General features: G+C 42.4%; 1 protein-coding gene across 1 annotated transcript in view; it reads right to left on the bottom strand.

The window, feature by feature from the left end:
* ABCD3 (ATP binding cassette subfamily D member 3) overlaps positions 1–22,052 on the bottom strand; it is a 1,370,685-nt gene that overhangs the window by 72,919 nt on the left and 1,275,714 nt on the right. Inside the window, exon 26 of the mRNA XM_044085690.1 lies at positions 1,545–1,649. Within this exon, the coding sequence (XP_043941625.1) occupies positions 1,545–1,649 (105 nt within the window). The remainder of the gene's footprint in view (positions 1–1,544; positions 1,650–22,052) is intronic.

Below are 22,052 nucleotides of genomic sequence, written 5' to 3'. Positions count from 1 at the left end.
CATTATAAAACTGTGCTTATGCTGTCAACTTACATTTAGGTTTATATCAACTAATATAATTTGTGGTGCAGCGGTAGCGTTGTTGCCTCACAGCAAGAGGTTCTGCCATTCGATTCTTGGCTGGAGTGCAGCGAGTGCCTTCTGTGTGGAGTCTGCATGTCCCCCCCACGGTTGGGTGGGGGTTCGAAAGACGTGCCTTCATGGAAGGTTGAACGTCGAAGCTGGCACCTCGACGTTCGTAAAAATCTACTGCCAATAATTAGCCGACCGGAGTTCCGCTGTGGCGACCCCTAACAGGGAAAAACCGAAAGACAACAACATCAACTGGTATAATTTAAACATCTGATTTCAGAAAGACAAGCTTTTCATTTTCATATTTCTCTGCAGTGAAGAAAACAAAATCAAGTGAATTTCCAGGAATTTACATACCCTGCACAGGTCTAAATGCTGAGGAATAGATGTTCATTTCTAAATGTCTAGCTTAAGTGGACATGGAGAGCAATGAAAATATAAATTACAGGAAGGAAGGAAGGAAAGACACACCACGCAGACTAGCCAAATTAGTAATTTCTGTTATCTTTAAAGACTGCAGCACCTCCCATCACCATTTAGGGAGGAGGGGGAGGGGTCACTTTTTTTTAAATGTGCAACATTCGGATTTGTTACTTATCTGACAAAGCATGATGACAGGATGTATGCACACTTTCTCCACACACAACCTGGGGACCCACATGCAGCAGTTTTATGGTTGGTCAACAGACCAACAAATCCCCTTCTCTATTTTTTTTTTTTTTTTTATGACTAACACCTTGAGTTATTTTATTTCTCTTAGACATTCAAAAAGGGCAGCACCAAGGCTGGAATAAAGGGACCTCGATTAAACATTTCACCTGAAAGATGGTACCCCTTTTTAATGCAATAACAAATAATTTTGACTTTCCTGCTCTTGTGGTATACTGCTACAAATATATATATTTTTTTACCTTTATTTCAGCATAGTCGAAATCTACCTGATTGTACATGAAAATTGTTAGGACAGTATAATGAAAAACATGCATTATGACTTGGAAAAAAGTTTAATTTAAGAATGAAAAATATCACACAGTTTCTTCTCACCAAAGACTGCTAATACAACCACCCTTTGAAGCTATAGAGCATTTTACCAGATATATCAAATCAAATAAAAATCCCACGCAAGCAAAACTGCCTTTAAACACATCTGACTAAAAGGATAATAAAAATACACAATTGTCTTACATGGGTTGGGCCAACCCCTTTCCCTCTTTTACTTAACATAACCAGATAAGTTATCACAGAGCTTCAGAACAGGTCTGTCGATTTTGCTTAAGTGGGTTTTCACTTAAACAAGCACTGGGCATCAACTTCATAAAGGTATCCAAATTGCCTCTGGTTGTGAATTCTACATCTGAGAATTTATACAATAACTCAGTGTGTGCATGTTAACTGCATTAAGTACTAGAGAAAATTAACAGGCTAAATACTTAATGTACAGCATAAACTTTGGTTTAAAACCTTAGTATTACCTTTCTGCAGTGACTGTATATATGTTCTTCAACATCAACACTGACAGCACTTGTGCATTCATCTAAGATAGCAAACTGTGGTTTGTGATAAAATATTCGAGCCATCTACATAAATAAAAAGAAAAACATAAAAAAATGAAATTGTGAAACAAGCCATCGAACTTCAATAGCTGCAAAAAACACTGTACACTGAAGTCAGAAGAGTGACCCATCAGTAAAAGCACTTACTTTTATAAAGCTATAATTATTTGTAACTTCTTGGATCTGCATAAACTTGTTACATGACATACTGCTGCAATGACTGGGCTTGGACTGGGCGAAGACCAAGAACAGAAAACTCAACTGAAAAAATGCCATTTACATAGCATAGGCACTTAAATGTTTTAAGCTGCATCTATGCTAGTACAGTAGTGTTTAAGTTCTTTGAAAGTGTGCGTACTACCAGGGCAGATGGCTGCAAACCAGGTTCTAGGAGTTCCCACCCACTCCACAGTAGTAACTAGACCACAGACATAGTTCAAAACAATAAAAGACCACAAGGAATAAATTATAGAAGTCAAAGAATTGGTGTTTGAAATTTATTACAGAGGGGCTACATCCAGGAGAATATTTCAATAGCTTTGGTTCATATATACACCATTAACTACACCTACCATATAACCAAGCTTTTAAGACTTCTGCAATGCACATGACCTGGCCCAGCAATCAAGGAGCCTCAATCCTCACCATTAACACCAGAGAGGGCGTCTCATATATGAGGAAAGGATAACAAATACACACAGTAAAGTGCAATTTCCCTTAAGAGCACGCAGAGATCACAGTCAGTCCGGGGCTGGTCGCTCCCTTGCTCCCAGGTCCCCAATAAGACTCCCCACTGGCACAGCTATAGAGTCCAGATCTCAGCCTAGCTGGGCAAGCTAAAATCTCCAGCACCCTCTCTGTCAGACCAGTGCTTCGTGTCCCTGCCCAAATAGCTGACACACACACTTTGAGATAAGTTTATACAATCACACAGACACTCCTGGGGAAGGCTGGCACAGGTTCTCCATCTGTGCCCCTTTTACTCAGACTATATGGTACTAATTACAGCCACCACCCAGCTAATATCAGCTACCCAAAGGCCCTTAAAAGGGTGTCCAATTATTACTCTGCAATATTATTATCCAATTGGTAATCAGTCAAGGCTTATTAGAGTGGCTTTGCACAATAAACTCTATAAATATGCAATGTACTCTAGAGCTTAACTTATCTCTACACAAACCAGCCACAGTTAAAAGGTTTTAAAATATTTAATAATAAATAATTAAAACCACAAGACAATTTCCACTACACAGTTAGTGCTAATCAAGAGGGTTCAGAGATCACACAGAAATACTTCAAATAAATCAGTAGTACAGTCCTGACATCACAAAAAACAGTCTAATGTTTATAATTCCTGGCTACTTCTAGGAGAAAACACAGTTCTAACATACTACTTATATAAAGAGAGCATAAGGCAGTGCTGTGAGTTGGATATCAAGACAAAAATGCTTACTAATCTCTGGTTCTCACTGTTTAAATTGAAACTCCAGTCCTGCTAAACATTACATCATCTTTTACACCTTTCGGGTGTTCCCAGGTTGACAAACTGCATTTACAAAAACAGGAATGCAGGCAAGAGGGCTTGAGGCATGCACACAGTAGTAGTTTCCAAAGTTTATTCTTCAGACTTTGCTTCAAACAAATGATAAAAACAATAAAAAATGGTAACCATAAAGCACTTTTTGTCTCACCCTAGTGAGACTTCAGACAGTTGCAACAAGAATGTTTCAAACAGTAAATACAAATTCAAACCACATCAACTTCCGACAAGCCCGCCCCCAAGTTAAGCAGGAAATAATTAACCCATTGTATGCTTCTTTAAAAATCCAGCTTCTTGTAAAACAAGTATGTGTGCAGTAAATATATTTGTATATATGTAAATATAAATATAGCTCATCAGTTCGAAAACACTCTTAAAAGACCTTTAAAAATATATTCAGAAATATTTAAAAACCATGCTAACATTAAAACCAATAATTAAGATAACAGTAAAAAGTGAGAAGTCAAGAATGAAGTGTAAAACTGAAAACAGTATAAAATAAAATACTTCACTGTATTAAAATCTTAAATAACTTTCAGTAATAGTTAATAATGAAAGTTCTAAAAAGTAGGATGAAAAAATATAATAAAACTCTTATATTAGCCCCGTGTTGTCTGAATTTAAAACCATCAAGCTGAAAAGCTATAAAGACTGGAGCAGAGAAAACAATCCTGTAAAGGATGTCCGGTGAATATGATAAAAGGTGGAGTAAGAGTGTACACATTCAAATAAACTCTAAATGCAGATACATTCATGTATATATAACTAAGTGAATGTGAAAAACCATGTGTATGTATAAACATGTATATACATAGCTAAACAAATAAATACATTTTTGAATATTTAGATAAATATTTAACATACCCTGTTTAAGCAAAAATGTGAAACCTTTCTTGCAGGCTGAAGTGAACAAGGTATATATTCACCTTATTAAATTATTTAGTTTAAGGATGCAAGATATGGAATAAACTTCATTCAGTCCTGGCACGAAGTTGCCATATTAATTCCAGTTTTTCTAGGAATAATGAACTAGGGCCACCCCTTCCCTCACTCGTAACCTGGTCAATCACCCTAAATTTAAAACAGTGTAATGGAAAAGCACTCATGTCTAGCCAGAACATAGAGAAAGTAAAAGAAAGGGCTTACGAACACCTTTACAGCATTAGAACATCAAAGCAGGAAAATGCTCTGGCTAGACATGTTAGTGCTTTTCCATTACACTCTGGGGCGGGCTTGTCTTTTGCTTGGAGGAAGTTGATGTGGTTTGAATTTGTATTTACTGTTTAAAACATTCTTGTTGCAACTGTCTGATGAAGTCTCACTAAGGGGTGAGACGAAAAGAGCTTTATGGTTACTGTTTTTTATTGTTTTTATCATTTGTTTGAAGCAAAGTCTGAAGAATAAACTTTGGAAACTACTACTGTGTGCGTGCCTCAAGTCCTCTTACCTGCATTCCTGTTTTTGCAGTCACCTGTTTCGGTATTCCAAGAAACTGCATTTACATTCTTTTACACTTAGAGCAATAAAGGACATTCCACATGTAAATTCTGGTCATTAACTTTAGCCTCAAAACAATAGACAGGAAAGCTTTCATCTAGCCGGACTGGAGCCAACTTAAAACATCAAAGGCAGTGATGAAATAATTTTAATTTCAAAGGGCCAACAAGAAATGCTTGACTTCGCTTTCTTTACAGTAGATGGCAATGTTGCCACTTTGTTTTAAGTTCAACATTCATATTTACAAATGATAGACTTATCTGCACAATTCTATTTGGCTAGGCTGGCAGCCTTCACCCATCTCTACCAGTCTTCACATCCTGCCCCCCCCCCCCCCCTGAGAACTCAAGCTAGTTTTTCAAGTGACCCTTGAGAAACGCCGCTTGAGAGGGTTAGGTCTGAGTATACCTACCCCATTCCCTGTCTTCTGAGACCATCTGCGTTGGCACTGCTACTCCCACTGCGGTGCTGCACTGACATATCATATGGTTGCAATCCCAGGCTCCATCTTAGCAACTTGCCATTTTGCTGACCAGCTCTGTTTAACCATGTTAGAGGGCTGTGATCTGTCATAATAGTGAATTTCCTTCCATACAGATAAGGCTGAAGTTTCTGCAATGCCCACACTATGGCTAGACATTCCATTTCTACAGCTGCATAGCATTCTTCCCTGGGTTGGAGCTTACAGCTGAGATAAACCACTGGGTGCTCTTCTCCCTCTGAAGAAATCTGGCTAAGTACAGCCCCCACCCAATGGTTCAAAACATCCACCTGCCCAACAAATTCTTTGCTGTAATCTGGACTGACTAACACAGGGGGGTTCTCCCAAAGCTTCTTTTAGCTTCTGGAATCCCTGCACACATGCTGGGGTCCACACTACCTTATCTGGCCTGTTCTTCCTTGTCACGTCTGTGCAGGGAGCAGCTATGGTACTATAACTGGGGACAAACTTTCTGTAGTACCCTGCTGTCCCTAACAATGCCCTCACCTGCTTTTTAGTAACAGGTGCAGGCCATGCCTGAATGGCTTCCACTTTGGCAGGTTCTGGCCTTATCTTACCACTCCCCACTCTATGTCCTAGGTAGGAGACCTCCAGCATACCCACCTGACATTTGCTTGGCTTAATGGTCAACCCTACACCCCGTAGTCTGCCCAGCACCTCATTGACATGCTGAAGGTGCTCTGTCCAGGAATGGCTGTAGATGGCATCATCATCTAGGTACGCAAGGGCAAACCCTCCTGCTCCTGTTAGGATATGATCTACCAGCCCCTGGAAAGTCGCTGTGGCATTCTTCATCCCAAAGGGCATCTTTGTAAACTCATACAAGCCAAAAGGAGTCACAAAGGCTGACTTCTCTCTAGCACTGGGAGTCAAGGGCACCTGCCAGTAATCCTTGGTGAGATCAATGGTTGTAAGATACTTAAGCCCCACCCAGCTGCTCTAGGGCCTCATCTATCCTAGGCATGGGGTAAGCATCCAAATCTGTGTGACTATTTAATTTCTTGTAGTCCACACAGAACCTGGTGCTGCCATCCTTCTTTGGCAACAGCACCACTGGGGAGGCCCAGGGACTGTTGGACTCCTGAATCACCCCTAGTTCCAACATCTCCTGTACCTCCTCCCTCTATAGCCTGTTTGACTCTCCCAGGCACTCTATAAGGGGCCTGCCTAATAGGCCTTTGGGGGTCTGTATCCACCTGGTGCTGCACCAGGTGGGTGCACCCTGGTTTCTCAGTGAACATGTCCCCAAATTCCTGCAACACTGCTCAGATTTCGAAAACCTGGGTAGGAGATAGCTGCTGGGACATTGCTACCCCTTCCACTGAGGTGTTAGCCCAAGCCTCACTGAGATCAGTCCCTAGATCTCCCTCAGACTCCTCCTGCAATCCACTGCAAATGCTCAGCACAATGGCATCCCTATCATGGTAAGGTTTCATCATGTTAACATGGTACAATTTGTGCCCCTGCCATCTGCCTATCAGTTCCACCATGTAGTTAACATCACTTACCTTTCTTACCACCTTGTAGGGACCCTCCCAAGCTGCTTGCAGCTTGTTGTGTCTGACAGGAATGAGAACCATTACCTGCTGCCCCACAGCATACTCTCTAGTTTGAGCATTCCTGTCATACCACACCTTTTTTTGTTGTTGGGCTTCTGCCAGGTTCTCCTGGGCCAAGCCCATGAGTTCTCTAAGCCTTGCCCGGAGGTTTAGGAAGTATGCCACAACATACTCCTTGTGAGACTCGCACTCACCTTCCCACTCAATCTCGAATTAAATCTAGAGGTCCCCTCACCCTATGCCTATACAGCAACTCAAAGGGTAAAAAACCTGTGGATTCCTGGGGAACCTCTCTGTAAGCAAACAGATGGGGCAAATATTTGCCCCACTCCCTCTTAAAACTGATCTGCAAATGCCTGTAGCATGGACTTGATTGTAGAGTTTAACCTTTCAACAAGACCATTAGTCTGGGGATGGTAGGGGGTGCTCTTCATGTGCTTCACCCCACAGGACTTCCACAGGCAAGCCAGCAGGTCTAGCATGAAATTGGCACCTCTGTCGGTCAGTATTTCTTTTGGGAAACCTACCCTACTGAAAATCTCTAACAAAGCATTTGCCACCTTCTCTGCCTCAATGGAGGACAAAGCCACTGCCTCAGGGCATCGTGTAGCATAATCCACTACCACTAGGAAATACTTTTAACCTGTGCTACTTGGGGTACTCAGAGGACCCACAATATCCATAGCTACCATCTGAAATGGCTCCTCAATCACAGGCAAAGGCATCAAAGGAGCTCTCACCTGGTCTTCTGCCTTGCCTACCTTTTGGCACTGCTCACAGGTCCTGCAGTATCCGGTTACATCTCTGGAAATTCCAGGCCAACAGAAGTTCTGCATAATATGCCTCTTTGTACGTTTTATGCCCATATGACCTGCAAAGGGAATATCATGGGCTATGGCTACAAGTGCCAGATGGTAGGCTCTAGGCACTACCAACTGCTGTACTCTTTCACCTTTTAGCCCTCTCTCAGCGGTCCACTCTCTGTATAGTAACCCTTTATCCCAGTATACAGATTCCCCCTTCCCTTGAGAATCAGGTGCCTCCCTAGCTACCTGCCTCAGGCCTTGCAATGTAGGGTCTCTGAGCTGAGCCTGTCTCAACTCTCTCCTTGTAACCCTTCCCCAGCTCCCCTTCCAAAGGAAGTTTGGCATCCTCTGACAGTGGTGTCTCAGTGTCAGCCTGGGTACTACGACTCACCTCTACCTTTGCAGTCACTCTGTTCAAAGGACCATCAGTACCCACAAGCAGCTGTGTCTCACCTTCAGTTCTACTGCTACAGAGTAGCACCCTCCCTGCAGTAACCACCTTACCAGTCCTGGCTGCAAGTATGCAGTCTGTCTGGGTCTCCCCCAGGCTACCAGACCCACATGCTCGTCTCTTAGCCTGACCGTGTTTAACTGTATAAGCACATGGTACTGCCTCATCCAAATCCTTCCCTTTCAGGACATCTGCAGGATGGTAGTTTAGTACCCCTGTGTCCCAAGACAACCTATTGGCATTTTGTCTTTCCCACTTACTGGCTCCCTCATCTTTTGTTCCCCACCTTGCCTCTGTGGGCACCTGCATGCCAGATGGCCCCACTGGTTGCATTCAAAACATTTTACCCTAGCTCCTGGACGTGTACCTGGACAATTGGCTTCCCCTGCTACTGGCAGATTGACCCATGAGCAGTACTGGGGGTCCCCTCCCTGTGCAGGGCCGCCCTGCTTGCCAGGTATAGATCTCCCTTATTCCCCAACTCATCTGAAGTAGCATATTGTCTATCAGCTAACCAGATCCTCATGTCCTCAGGCAAATTGCTAAGGGCTTGTTCCTTCACCAAACGGTCTAAGAGTCCTTCAAAAGTGGTGACCTGACATCCACTCACCCACCTATGGAAATAAGTGCTCAATTCAGCAACATATTCACACACTTTCATCTGTTTTGCATCTATGCTCACAAAACCTTTTCCTATACGTTTCAGGTGTTATCTTAAACGGTTCTAAAAGGCAATTTTTTACAGCAGTATAATCACAACATGTAACGTCACACATTTTAGACAAAATGGTTACAGCTTTACCATGGAGTAAGGGGGTCAGGAACCGTATCCAGAGCCCTTGGTCAACTTCATACTGTTTACAAACCCTCTCAAACATATGAATGAAACTATCAAAATTACCCCCCCTCTTTAAACTGCCGAAGAAATTTACTGACCTTTTGTGCTGGTCCAGTTACTCCCTTCCCCATTACCTCCATGACTCTGGTGGAGTCAGCAGCTCCTTCTCATGCTGCCTCTGCCTCTCTTGTTCCTCAGCTTGCAGATGTAACAGTTTCTCATTCTCCTCAGCCTGCAAATGTCACAGTCTCTCATTTGCTTCTAATTCCACACGCCTGGCCTCCAACTCAAGTCTCTCTAGCTCCAGCTGGATTTTTAAGTCCCTGCAGAAAGGTTGAGCTGTCCATTCTCCGAGGGAATTCTATCTCCACTGCCAGTCTGATTGTCCTCCTGGTTGCTGTTTTCTGATGCAGCTGTAACTAAGGCTGCAATAAGGTCTGCCTTAGTTAGGTTTCCATGCACCAGTCCCCTAGCCTGACACATCTCCTCTGCTGGCATGCTGCCTGCTCACCCTGACTAACTAAGCTAACAAAAGAAATAAAACAATTGTGATCTGAACTCTGAGTATTCACTGCATGTCTGTTTTAGAGTACAAAACACCTTCAGAGCTCACTGTATACAAGCTACAGGATTCACTCTATCCACACCACTACAAGCCAAGTCGTATTTGCCAATTAATATGTGATGTGGATATTCCACCTCTGCCAAACACAAATGTGAGGATATCCCAACCACTGCCACCAAAAATGTGTAATGTGGATATCCCTTCCACTGCCACCAATTAATATGTGATGCCAGTGCCCTGGCCCAGCAATCAAGGAGCCTCAATCCTCACCACTAACACCAGAGAGGGCATCTCGTATATGAGGAAAGGATAACAAATACACACAGTAAAGTGCAATTTCCCTTAAGAGCACACAGAGGTCACAGTCAGTCCGGGGCTGGTCACTATCTTGCTCCCCAGGGTCCCCAATAAGACTCCCCACCGGCACAGCTATAGTGTCCAGATCTCAGCCTAGCTGGGCAAGCTAAAATCTCCAGCACCCTGTCTGTCCAACCAGTGCTTTGTGTCCCTGCTCAAGTAGCTGACATACACACTTTGAGATAAGTTTACACAACCACACAGACACTCCTGGGGAAGGCTGGCACAGGTTCTCCAGCTGTGCCCCTTTTACCCAAACTATACGGTAGTAATTACTGCCACCACCCAACTATTATCACCTACCCAAAGGCCCTTAAAAGGGTGTCCAATTATTACTGTGCAATATTAGTATCCAACTGGTAAGTGTGACTAATCAGTCAAGGCTTATTAGAGTGGCTTTGTACAATAAACTCTATAAATATGCAATGTACTCTAGAGCTTAACTTATTTCTACACAAACCAGCCACAGTTAAAAGGTTTTAAAATATTTAATAATAAATAATTAAAACCACAAGACAATACTTTCCACTACAGAGTCAGTGCTAGTCAAGACAGTTCAGAGATCACACAGAAATACTTAAAATAAATCAGTAGCACAGTTCTGACATCACAGAAAAACACAGTCTAATCTTTATAATTCCTGGCTTCTTCTAGGAGAAAACACAGTTTTAACATACTACTTACATAAAGAAAGCATAAGGCTGTGCTGTGAGTTGGATATCAAGACGAAAATGCTTAATAATCTCTGGTTCTCACTGTTTAAATTGAAACTCCAGTTCTGCTACACATTACATCATCTTTTACACCTTCCTGGTGTTCCTAGGCTGACAAACTGCATTTACATTATTTTACACTTGAGCAATAAAGGACATTCCACATGTAAATTCTGGTCATTAACTTTAGCCTTAAAACAATAGGCAGGAAGCCTTCATCCAGCTGGACTAGAGCCGACTTGTAAAACATCAAAGGCAGTGATGAAATAAATTTAATTTCAAAGGACCAACAAGAAATGCTTGACTTAGCTTTCTTTACAGCAGATGGCAATGCTGCCACATTGTTTTAATTTCAACATTAATATTTACAAATGACAGAATTATCTGCACAATTCTATCTGGCTAGGCTGGCAGCCTTCACCCATCTCTACCAGTCTTCACAACTTCTTTCTGGATAAACATCATCTCCTTTTTCCCATTTTTTTCTACATGGGGACAGGGTATTGTGTTAACTGTCGCCAACTCTCGATTTAGTGCCATACTCCTGCCTTCTTCAACACTCATGGCTATCGCAGATCTTCTTTCACATAGTCCATCCACCTCTTTGCTGGACATCCTCGCTTCCTCTTACCTTCTTCCTATTTGTCCCAAATCTTCCTCACCAGATTGTCTTCTGCTTTTCTGCACGTGTCCAAACCACCGTAATCTGTTCCCTTTGATCTTTACTGCAATTGGAGCTTCTTTGGCTTCTGCTCTAATATTCTCATTTCTTTGTCTGCCCCACAGTGTGCATCCCACCACCCTTCTCAGGCATTTAATTTCCATCACCTCTAACTTCAACTGTTCTGCCTTTACTGCCAAGGTTTCTGTGCCACACAGTAGTATGGGTCATACCACTGTCTTGTACACCTTACTTTTCAGCTTCTTTGACATTCTTCTATCATAGACTACAACTGAGACTCTAGGTCAGTTTGCTGCAGCCCCTCTGCTTCTTGCTTTGATCTCATCATTCAGACTTCCCTTCTCCTCAACAACCCCTCCCAGATACTTGAAGCTGTTTACCTGTTCCACTATCTTCCCTTTTATCTCTATTCTCAGCTTCTTCTGATTTCCCCAGTTTTCTGCCATTATCACACTTAGTTTCATCTCCATGTGCCTTCAGTTTTGCATTCCATTCTTCTATCCTTTGATGCAGTTCTACTTCAGAGTCAACATGTAAAGCCACATCATCTGCATATAGCAACTTTGTTGATCTCTCTCCTCCGACCTGTTTGCTAATGTAGCCCTTCACCAGTATGAACAGCAATGGGCTCAGAGCTGAACCCTGGTGTACACATTCCCACTGGGAACCCCTCTGTTAGGCCAAACACTATTTGTACTTGAGTCACTGGGTCTTTGTATATAGCCTGCACTAATTCTACCAATGTTTCTGGGACTTCAAACCACCACAGTACTTCCCAGATCAGCTTTCTTGGGACCTTGTCATATGCTTTCTCCAAGTCTTGGAATGCCCAGTTGGACTCTCTCCTCATCTCTAGCTTCTTCTCAAATATCTGTCTCACTGCAAACATTGGGTCTATTGTGCTGCATCCTGATCTGAATCCAAACTACTCATTTCCCATCTTACTTTCTACTACTCTGTGTATATGTTTATCAGTCACCCTCTCTAGAAATTTCATGCAATGTGATAGGAGTTTGATGCTTCTGTACTGCTCACAGTTGTGGCAGTCTCCTTTGTTCTTGTACACTAGCATGAGCATGCTTATTCTCCAGTCATCTGGAATATGCCTTTCTCTCCACACTATTAGTAGCCCCCATCTCACTCAACATCTTTACATCTGCTCTGAGCTTGCTGCTTTCCCTGACTTCATTTTCCTTAGTGCTGTTCTTACTTCTTCTATGGTGGGCTCCTCCTCTTCTCTCATTGTAGGCTGTTTCTGGGGCAGTACAGCTTCTGTGGGGGGTTCTTCATTCAGAAGCTGCTGGAAATACTCCTTTCATCTGCCATTGATGTCCTGTGGACTGGTGAGCAGGTTGTTTCTGGCATCCCTTATGAAGCTTCTCTGACTATCTTCTTTATCTTTCTGTCTTTGCCTTGCAATCTGATATAGTTCCTTTGTGCCACTTACAGAGTCACTTTCCAGAAGTTGTGTAAACAGTCGGCCCACAGCATAAACCACTAGTTGCCACAATCAGCTGCAAGGAGTGGTCAGAGAAGGCTCTAAGGTCAACAAAGACCAGGAAGCTGACTGGAGAGAAAGTACAACAGTTCAATGAATTATTCAGGGCTCTAGCACCCCAAGAAGATGAGGAAATAGGTGGAGATGAACAAGAAAGGCAGTGCCTAAAAACAGTGTATGTTAGGACTACAGAAACTATATGTGGCCGAGCCAGGTATGGAAATAAGGTACATAAGGAAAGCTGGTGGTGGAATGTAGAAGTCTAGGAAGTCATCAAAAGAAAGAAGGAGTGCAGGAAGAAGTGGGAGCTAGAAAAGACTGACCAGGCTAGGAAGGACTTTGGTTGGCTAACAAAGAAGCTAAGAAAGAAGTTGCAATAGCAAAGAATACGGCATCAGAGGCACTCTACCAACTTCTGGAAAGTGCTTCTGTGTAAAATAGTCCTGCTAATTTTCAATTGTAGGATTATATATTTTTTTAATTCTGTAAGATATTCACCTAGAGAAGAATAGTGAAGAATGCTGATTGTTTTTTCAAAAGCATGTCTCACACTACGGCCAGGGATATAACCAGTAATCTAAACTAGCCAATCAAGTACCTCTCCCATGAATAACCCACCCCACACACATAGGTTAACCCTCTCTCTCTACCAATACTTAACTCCATAAAACTCTAAATATTACAGTTATAACACTACACTTAACATTACAGATACATCCACAAATATAAACAATATTTCAGTTATAACTCTCCACTCTAAAATCAACCTACATACAGCCTCCCTCTTTCCTTTATACCCCAATAACCTATCCACAACACCTCCTTATAATATTCACACCATGTTCCATACTGCTCATCCATAACATATAGAACACTTTCTCTTACATTGCACAATTTCCCTAACACTAATTATCTTAACATAACTAATCTCCTGTCATTATGATCTTAACTACCATTGCCTAAACCCCCCATTCCCCTACCAATCACAATCCAAACCCTTTGCAGTTATGGTATCCCCAAGTATATACAACTATTCACATACAAATCTTGCCCCATTTATAGTACTCCCTCAACAATCCCATTCACATATATCCACAAAATATGACAAATTTATATCCAAGTACCTAAAAACAATCCTTCACATAGCATCTCAACTTATTCTTAGGGCAACATTCATCCTAATCCTGGCCCAAAATATAACTTAAACATTCCCACCATTCATCAGCAGAACCCACTAAACCTGCCCAGGAAAGGCTCCAACTTACTAATACTCGACATAAACCTAAGAAGCAGTCTTAATAAAATACAAGAATTACATGCCATTCTTTCACTTTACTCTCTATATATGGTTCTAATCAATGAGATTTGGCTTAAAACAGAAATCGATAGCAATGAAATACTCCCCCCTTGGTACAACATATACAGACACGACAGAAAACCTAAGAAAGGTGGTATTGTTCTACTATCCAAAAACAGCCTCACACTTGATATTATTGAGATTCAATTCACCAGGCTAAAAATCAACTCTGACAAAAACCTAAATGTAATCGGAGCCTACCCTCCTCAAGAGACTATCATACTGGGAGACTAATATCAACTGGTCCTCCTGTAACGAACTCATCCTACCCCACTGAACACATCAACCTCCACTGCTTCACTCAAATAATTCAAACTACAAGAACAAAGCATCAAAAAAAAAAAAAAAAAAAAAAAAAAAAAAGGAGTCCATCTTTGATGGGATCCTCACCAATCAACCTGAACTATGACATCACCTTGGTTGCCTCCCAGATTCTCTTAGTGACCACCTTTCCACCTTCATTCTCAGACACCAAATAAATCCAAAGAATGTCAACTGTTTTCCAAACCCGCTACATAAAAAACTTCAGCTAACAGGACTTTATATCCACACTACAACTTTGAGATTGGAAACCACAAACATACTCACCCCACCAAATCACCTACAGTTCAAAATTCTCCTCAAATCTCATCTAATTCTTGGCTCTGCTTTACACCTAGCTGATTCCTTCCCCTCCTTCCTGCAATCTTTATAGGCTTTCCTTCACTACTACTGATCTTTACTCACTCAACCTGACAGAGTTTCTCCTTCCCTTCTAACTCCTCTCCTACACTCTCTTCTCTAGATACCATGTATATTCCTCTGTGCCTTATCCTACTCTTTCTTTCTGAACTCCTCTACTACATCCTACTCTAAAGTTTACTTCTCTTAGTTAACCATACCTATCTTTACTTCCCACCATCCTTCGCACCATCCTTTGCTTGTATAGTCAATTGTTCTGTCTTTTCAAATATCTCTATTTATACCTTGTTATCCTTGTATGTACCACTACTGTATGAGCTTATGTATTGTACAATTTGTTTGTAATCATCTTTATTCTTTTTGGGGCTTCCCCCCAGGGCCTCCGCTGAAAAAGGGCTTGTGCTCGGCTGGATTTTCCCAGTCAACAAACATTAAACAATAAATAAATAAATAAAATTGGACTGGAAGTTCACTAATATAAATATGACTGAGTTTAGTCTAGTGGATATGCATTGCTCTAAAGCTTTGTGTTTTACTTGCAACTGTATTTGCACATTAATAGACTCTCTGGTTTCTTCCTTTGGATTTTTTTCTTTGTGTAGTAGTTGAGTACTTTGGTTCCAGGATGTGTTTTTTATCGTTTGTTTCATTCCCCATATTCATTACCTTAACAACTCAGACTTAACTAAGCTAAACACCTGCTACAACAATAGATCACCTTATTGGTCTCAATCAGTGCCAGGCCCTTAAATAACTATCCTGACTAGACCTACCCAATCTGCTCACCCTTAATCAACTTACAATGGCCCATCAGATACTTTTCCACCTGAAAAATCACAAGCCTTACAAGACATATTAAATCACTATTCAAACAAACATTTACCAAGATCCAGCAACAAATCTCTAGTAGGAACTCTGCTGGTGACTCCCTGGATAGGTACACATGCTCTGACCTGGGCTAAAGCAAAAAAAAAAAAAAAAAACTGACCCAAACTTAAGCAATCTAACTCAATATTTCCCTGTTCTTGAGAGTCACCCTGTTTCTGCATCTGCATTTCATTTAGAAGTTCAGCCTAGCCTAGTCTTCTCACCTATACTTTCCATTGTACATGTGTTAACAAGATTTACTATCAAAACCTTGAAAGGCATTCAGTCGAGTAATGACTTGCTCAAAAAATAAACTTGAAGATAAAAACACTGGACAGGCACAAAGACGAAAGAGGTAATGTCAAGTCCATATTCAACATAGTCATTACCCAGCGTACCTTACCATCCAGACATGTCCAACTAACGTTTTGCAGAGGGGCAAGCCCCCCTGTGCCCAACCACACCCCCTGCTAATTATATATACAAACTCCCAAGATCGCACTACAGTGAGAAAAATGAGTACATTTCCCGATCCCCACTGTAGTGCGATCTCCATGAAGAACATTGACATCACAACAGGGAATGCTGCACATTAGCATGCACTGTTGTGGAGTCGACCATTTTCAGTTCGGCCTTCCCTGAACTGGAAAATAGTTTTTAACTATCCCAGTTAGAGTGAATGTTGTCCAAAAATTTATTAGTAAACCATTAACAACATGTTTAAAGCACACCTCCCCTCTCTGTTTTCCTTTCATGAAATGGCATTCCCATTTACATACGTATGTCAATCTCTTTATATTGTATAAAGTTGAAAAATTACAAGATAAGAATTATTTTTGAATGTATTAAGTTGAGTTCCCAATCTGCAATGGGTACATACATTACTTCATACTGTCTTTAGTCATATCCTTATGGTATTGCACTATTTGGTCTTGTACTGTCTTAAGTCAAGCGCTTTTCTAGAAACACATGTATATTGATGTCGTATATCTCATACTATTTGTAGTTATACTGGAGCTTTTCTCTCTAGGAATCCACTGAAAATGGACAATTTGCCAAGTCAGACTTTCCTGGTAAACAAATGTAAAATAAATAAATAAAATAACCTGCAATGCATCTCATCACCAACAGCCAAGTACAAGGTCTCATATTTTGCATTCACAACATTGTAACAGCAGACATAATCAAGGAGATTCCATCTCCTGACCTATCAGCTAAATATTAGTTAGGTGCATGCCAAAAATTTAATTTCTGCATTCTACTTTATACTGTATGATACATTAAACTACAACTTGGTTTTCTAACAGTCCTTATTTTTGTTTAAACAGGTCTACAAAGTCAGAAACATAGGTACTATATTTTAGCTGGCAATCTTTGAACAATGTTTCCCTCCATTCATTTAGACAGGGAGGACAGAAGTAAGTGGCTGAATCACAGTCACACACTGCAGAAGGGTTTGGAATGCAACATTACTGACATTTTTCTCTCTGCCTAAAAACACAAAAGACCAACTTCAGACTATCCTCCATAATCTTTATATTCCTTTTAGAGAGTAACCTAACCCAGACCCAACTCCTCCCTTTCCTCAATGTCAGAGTTACTCTCTTCTTACACTGGCGTGTGTTCTCCTCAATGCACATTGCATCAGAAACAAGTTAGAGTATGCAAGTGCTTTTAGTTCACAGCACAACCCGGATATTGTAGCAGTCAGAGAATCCTGTGTCAAAGAGGACTTCCCCAAATTCCAAAACTTTCTAACCTCCTACAAATATGTCAAAGATGTCAGACCAGGCAAAAGATTTGGTGGAGGCTAAATGGGTAGAAAAATAAACTAAAGCCAAAAGTTATTGCCCAAGGAAACTCCTCCTCAGACTTTGATCCTAACTGGATTTTCTTAAAATTTCCATCTCACAAAGGAAAACCACTGCTGATTGCTTCAGCCTATCTACCACACCCTTCCTCCCTAAATTCAGATCACCCATCATTAACATCCATAACAGCAATCAAAAAAAAAAAAAAAAAAAAAAAGTTATGTACTTCCATGTTTGTAGTCCATCTCACCCTTCATTCTTGCATACGAGTACTCGGCTGATTACAAAGCTCAAAGTCTCTTAGTTGGCTCGTGGCAAGGTAGTGCACTAGTAAAATTCCCAGATCTTGTTTGCTGCTAAATATAAAAGAGATAGAAAAGTTATCCAGAAAGAGCAACAATAATGAAAGGTCTCCACCCTACCAAAGGCAACACTAACCTGTCTCCAGATCCTCCCAGGACGGGGGTAGGTGGGTGGGTTTGTAAGAATGAAGGGCGAGATGGACTACAAACATGGAACGTTACGGTGAGTACTTAACTTCTTTATATTCTGCAGAACTATCTCTCCTTCATCTTTACATATCGGACAGCGTCCCTAGCACTTTTTCTTGTGTGGCTCACGGGAATATACTCCGGAGTACCATGGAACCAAAGGAGGCTCTACTCCTGGAGGTCAAATCCAATTTGTAATGAGTTACAAAGGAATGAGGGGTAGCCCAAGTTGCAGCTGCACAAATACTGTCAATTGGAACTCTGGCTTGAAAGGCAGCAGATGTGGACAGGGATCTTGTGGAATGAGCCTTAATCTTGAACGGGAGGATCTTTCCATTGGAGGAGTAAATAAAAGAAATGCATTTGGAAATTCAATTAGATAGTCACTTTAGAGACTGGCAGACCTATTCTAGTTTCAGAAAAGGACATGAACAATTGGTCTGGTTTTCTAAGTTCCTTAGCTCTATGAAGGTAGAACCATAATTGTGATCAAGCTGATGAAATTTATATTCCGCACTGTTGGAATGATTAGGGAAAAATACAGGCAGTTTGGTTCAAATTAGTCTGAGAGCAAACTTTAGGGATGAAGGAAGGATTTGTACAAAGGGAAACTATTTGTGGAAAATCAAATAAGGAAGCTTGATTGACAGCGCTTGCAACTCTGATACCTATCTATCGGATGTGATAGCTACTAGGAATAAAGTCTTCCAAGACAGAAACTTCAACTGACAGGAATATGCGGGATCAAAAGGCGAGGAAGTTAGTTTGGACAGAATGAAATTTAGATCCCACGGAGGTACAGGTTCCTGAAAGGGAGGTCTCAGCAAGGTAGCACCTTTAACGAAGGTTTTACATAATCTGTGGGACATCAGATTAGGCTCATGTTGTCCAAAATGAAAATATGACATCGCTGCCAGGTGGACCCTAATTGTGGCACCAGCTGATCCCTGATGGAAAAATTCAGTCCAAAATTCTAACACCACAGGGATGGATGCTGTGTAAGGATCTACAGTTTTCTCTTTTGCCCAGATAGAAAATCTTCTCCATTTGCTACTGTACAACTTCCTAATGGAAGGTTTGTGCGAAGACGTAAGGATATGGGTCACAGCAGGTGAAAAATCATGAAGCCTGACTGGGGATAGAAGTGCAGCAGCCACGCTGTCAAGTTGAGGGTGTGGAGGCAGGGGTGAAGGGAGCCTGACGTGTGTCAAGAGGTCTGGAATTGGGTCCAGAGTCCATGGATCGTCTAGGAGATGAAGCCCAAGAAAGGGGAACCAAATCTGATGAGGCCAGTAAGGAGTGATCAGAATAATTTTGCTTCCCAAAACCTTTGCTTCCTGGATCACTCTGGATATGAGCGGAAAGGGGGGGAATGTATAAAGGGGTCCCAGGGGTCAATCGTGGACAAGTGCATCTCTCGGTGACTCCCCTGGAGGGGGGTAAAAGAGAAGTAGCTGCATCATTTGGCGTTGATTGGGCTGGCAAAGAGATCACAGAAAGGCTGTCCCCATTTGTGGAAAATCTGTTAAGCTACTTTCTGATTCAGAGACCACTCGTGAGGCATCAATATTGCCCTGCTCAGCTCGTCGACTATCACATTGGTTGTCGCAGGGATATGCATTGTTACTAGACTGCGTTGGGAAGATATCGCCCACTGCCAAACACGAAGAGCCTCTCGACAAAGGGAGTAAGATCTGGTTCTTCCTTGCTTGTTTAGATACCATACCACTGACATATTGTTGGACTGGATTGCTATCGTCCCCAAGGGAAGAAAGTCGTGAAGTGCTTGCAATGCTAGAAGCACTGCTCTCATCTCTAGGACAGTGATATGCAGGTGAACCTCGTGATCTTGCCATGTGCCTTGGACAGCCCTTCCTAGATAATGCCCACCCATCTGTGCGGCATCCGTGGTCACAGTGGCAATGGGCTGGTGAGGAAGGAATGGAGTTCCTGTTGTCAGCTGATTGGGATGAATCCACCAATGAAGGTCCTTTTTTGCAAGACTCTTATGAGAATATGATGAGATAGAGGCAGTTGCTGGAGAGACCACTGGGGAAAAAAGAAGCCACTGAAGAAATTGCATATGTAATCTGGCTAGTGGGACTAGATTTACGGTAGAGGCCACGGTCCCTAAGATTTTCAGCACTGTCTTTGCCTTGATTTTCTGTAGAGGAAGCAAGCTGTAAATCTGTTGTCTGAGGTTTTGAATTCTGTCTGCAGGGAGACGAACTAGCATGGTGACTGTGTCTATTTCTGCACCTATAAAAGTCACAAATTGAGAAGGTGATAAGTTACCGTAATCCCCAGCTGGGAACAGAGCTGGATGGTTGAATCCCTGGCTTGTAGGAGTAGGTGCCTGGTGGTGGTGGTCAGGAGCCAGTCGTTCAGGTACAGAAACACTAGGAATCCATAACGTCTCAGGTGAGCTGTCACTACTGCCATACATTTGGTGAACACCCTGGGGGCTCTGGTGAGACCAAAGTGCAGAGCATGAAACTGGTAATGACTGGCTCCCAGCCGGAAGCAAAGATGACTCCTTGATGCTCTGTCCATTTTTATATGGTAGCACGCATCTTGGAGGTCTATGGAGCACATCCAATTGTCTTTCCCTAACAGAGGGAGTATAGACTGCAGTGTTACCATCCGGATCTTCGCCTTCTTTAAGGATTCATTTAGTTTGCTGAGGTCCAAAATAGGCCTGCAGTCCCCTGTTTGTTTTGGAACTAAAAAGAATCTGGAGTAAGTTCCGAATCCTATCTGGTCTGCAGGGACGGTTTGGATGACTCTCTGACAGCAACTTTTGAACTTCTATAGTTGCTTGATCCCTTTGATTGGGTGGAACATCTGGGATCTTCTTAGGAGTGTGTGGTGGAAGAAAGAAGGGTATGGAGCATCTTCTGGTGATTATTCTTTGTACCCATTTGTCTTGGGTGATGTTTAGCCAGGCTTCTGGATACAAAGATAAGCGACCCCCGACTGGCTCCAGAGAAGCACAGCCGGGCCCCACATTAGGAGCGCTGATACGAATGGCCTCGAAAAGAATCGCGGCCACCCTGGTTTTGTGGACCCCACCTCTAAGGCGATGTCTACCATTAGCTCCTCTGCCTCTGAAGGAGGAAACACCTTGTGTGTCAGGGAAAAATCTCTGGGACTTCTTGAATTACATTTTACCACCTCTCTGATTCTTGGGATATGGTCTGGAAGGGACAGTAAAATGTACTCCCACGACAGAGTTTTCCCTTCTTGTTTGCACCTGGTGAGTGTATTTTTTACCTTTGGTCCAAACAGAGAACCATCATCAAAGGGGGCGCTGGTAAAGGGAGATTTGAAAGGCTCCACAAAATTACATAAGTGCATCCAGGAGCTTCTCCTAAGGGAAACTCCCGAACCCGGTGCCCTGCTCGCTCCTTCGGCTGCATAGATCATCAGCCTCATGGAGGAGTTCACAATGGAATTTAAGGTGGACAACTGAGCAGTCACCTTCTCAGGGACACCTTCAGTAGATGTACCTTGAAGAGCATCTCCTAGCTCCTTGAGGAGATCTATCTGAAGCCTAGTAAAATGTGTGAGATAGTTCAATGATCTGAGGGTAAAAGCCATTGAAGAGAAGATACATATCCCGTATCTATCCATTGTTCGAGACTCCTTGTTCGGTGGATGGACAGATGTAGAAGTCTCTGCTAGTTCCTTCTTAGTGGCCGCCCCACCACCATGGCATCTACAGGCACATCCTTGATCAAAAACTCTTTCTCTTTTGGGGCAGAGAGAAATTTGTTGGGTCTTCTGGGGACTGGCTCCATGGCATCAGGAGTTTCCCACACCTTTTGACTAACCAGGTCCATGAGTTCATCAAAAGGAGAAAACACCCAAGAGGCTGAAGGTTGTGACCCAAAAGCCTTCAGGTACATGGACTCCTCATCAGGAGGAGTGACTGTGGGCCAGCTGCCTCTCTGCTTCAGGATCCCTAAGATGTCTACAAAGGAGATATCACCAGAGGATGACCTGGGGGACCTTTCGGACTCCTCGAGGTTAGTGTCTGAGGTGATGGGCTCATCCGAGGAGTCTACATGCTTCCTCTTGCATGCCCTCTTCCGAAGGGGCTCCTCAGAAGGGTATTCTGGGGAGGTCTCGGAAGACTGGGGGTCACCCAATGGGGGCTCCTGAGGCTGTGGGTCTCTGCTGCCAAGAGAGAGAGAAGGTGCTGAGACAGAC

Source organism: Protopterus annectens, chromosome 10.part0 (genome assembly GCF_019279795.1).
Source record: "Protopterus annectens isolate FY-2018-M chromosome 10.part0, PAN1.0, whole genome shotgun sequence".
NCBI classification, from domain to species: domain Eukaryota; kingdom Metazoa; phylum Chordata; order Ceratodontiformes; family Protopteridae; genus Protopterus; species Protopterus annectens.
This window is presented reverse-complemented; position numbering and strand designations above follow the sequence as displayed.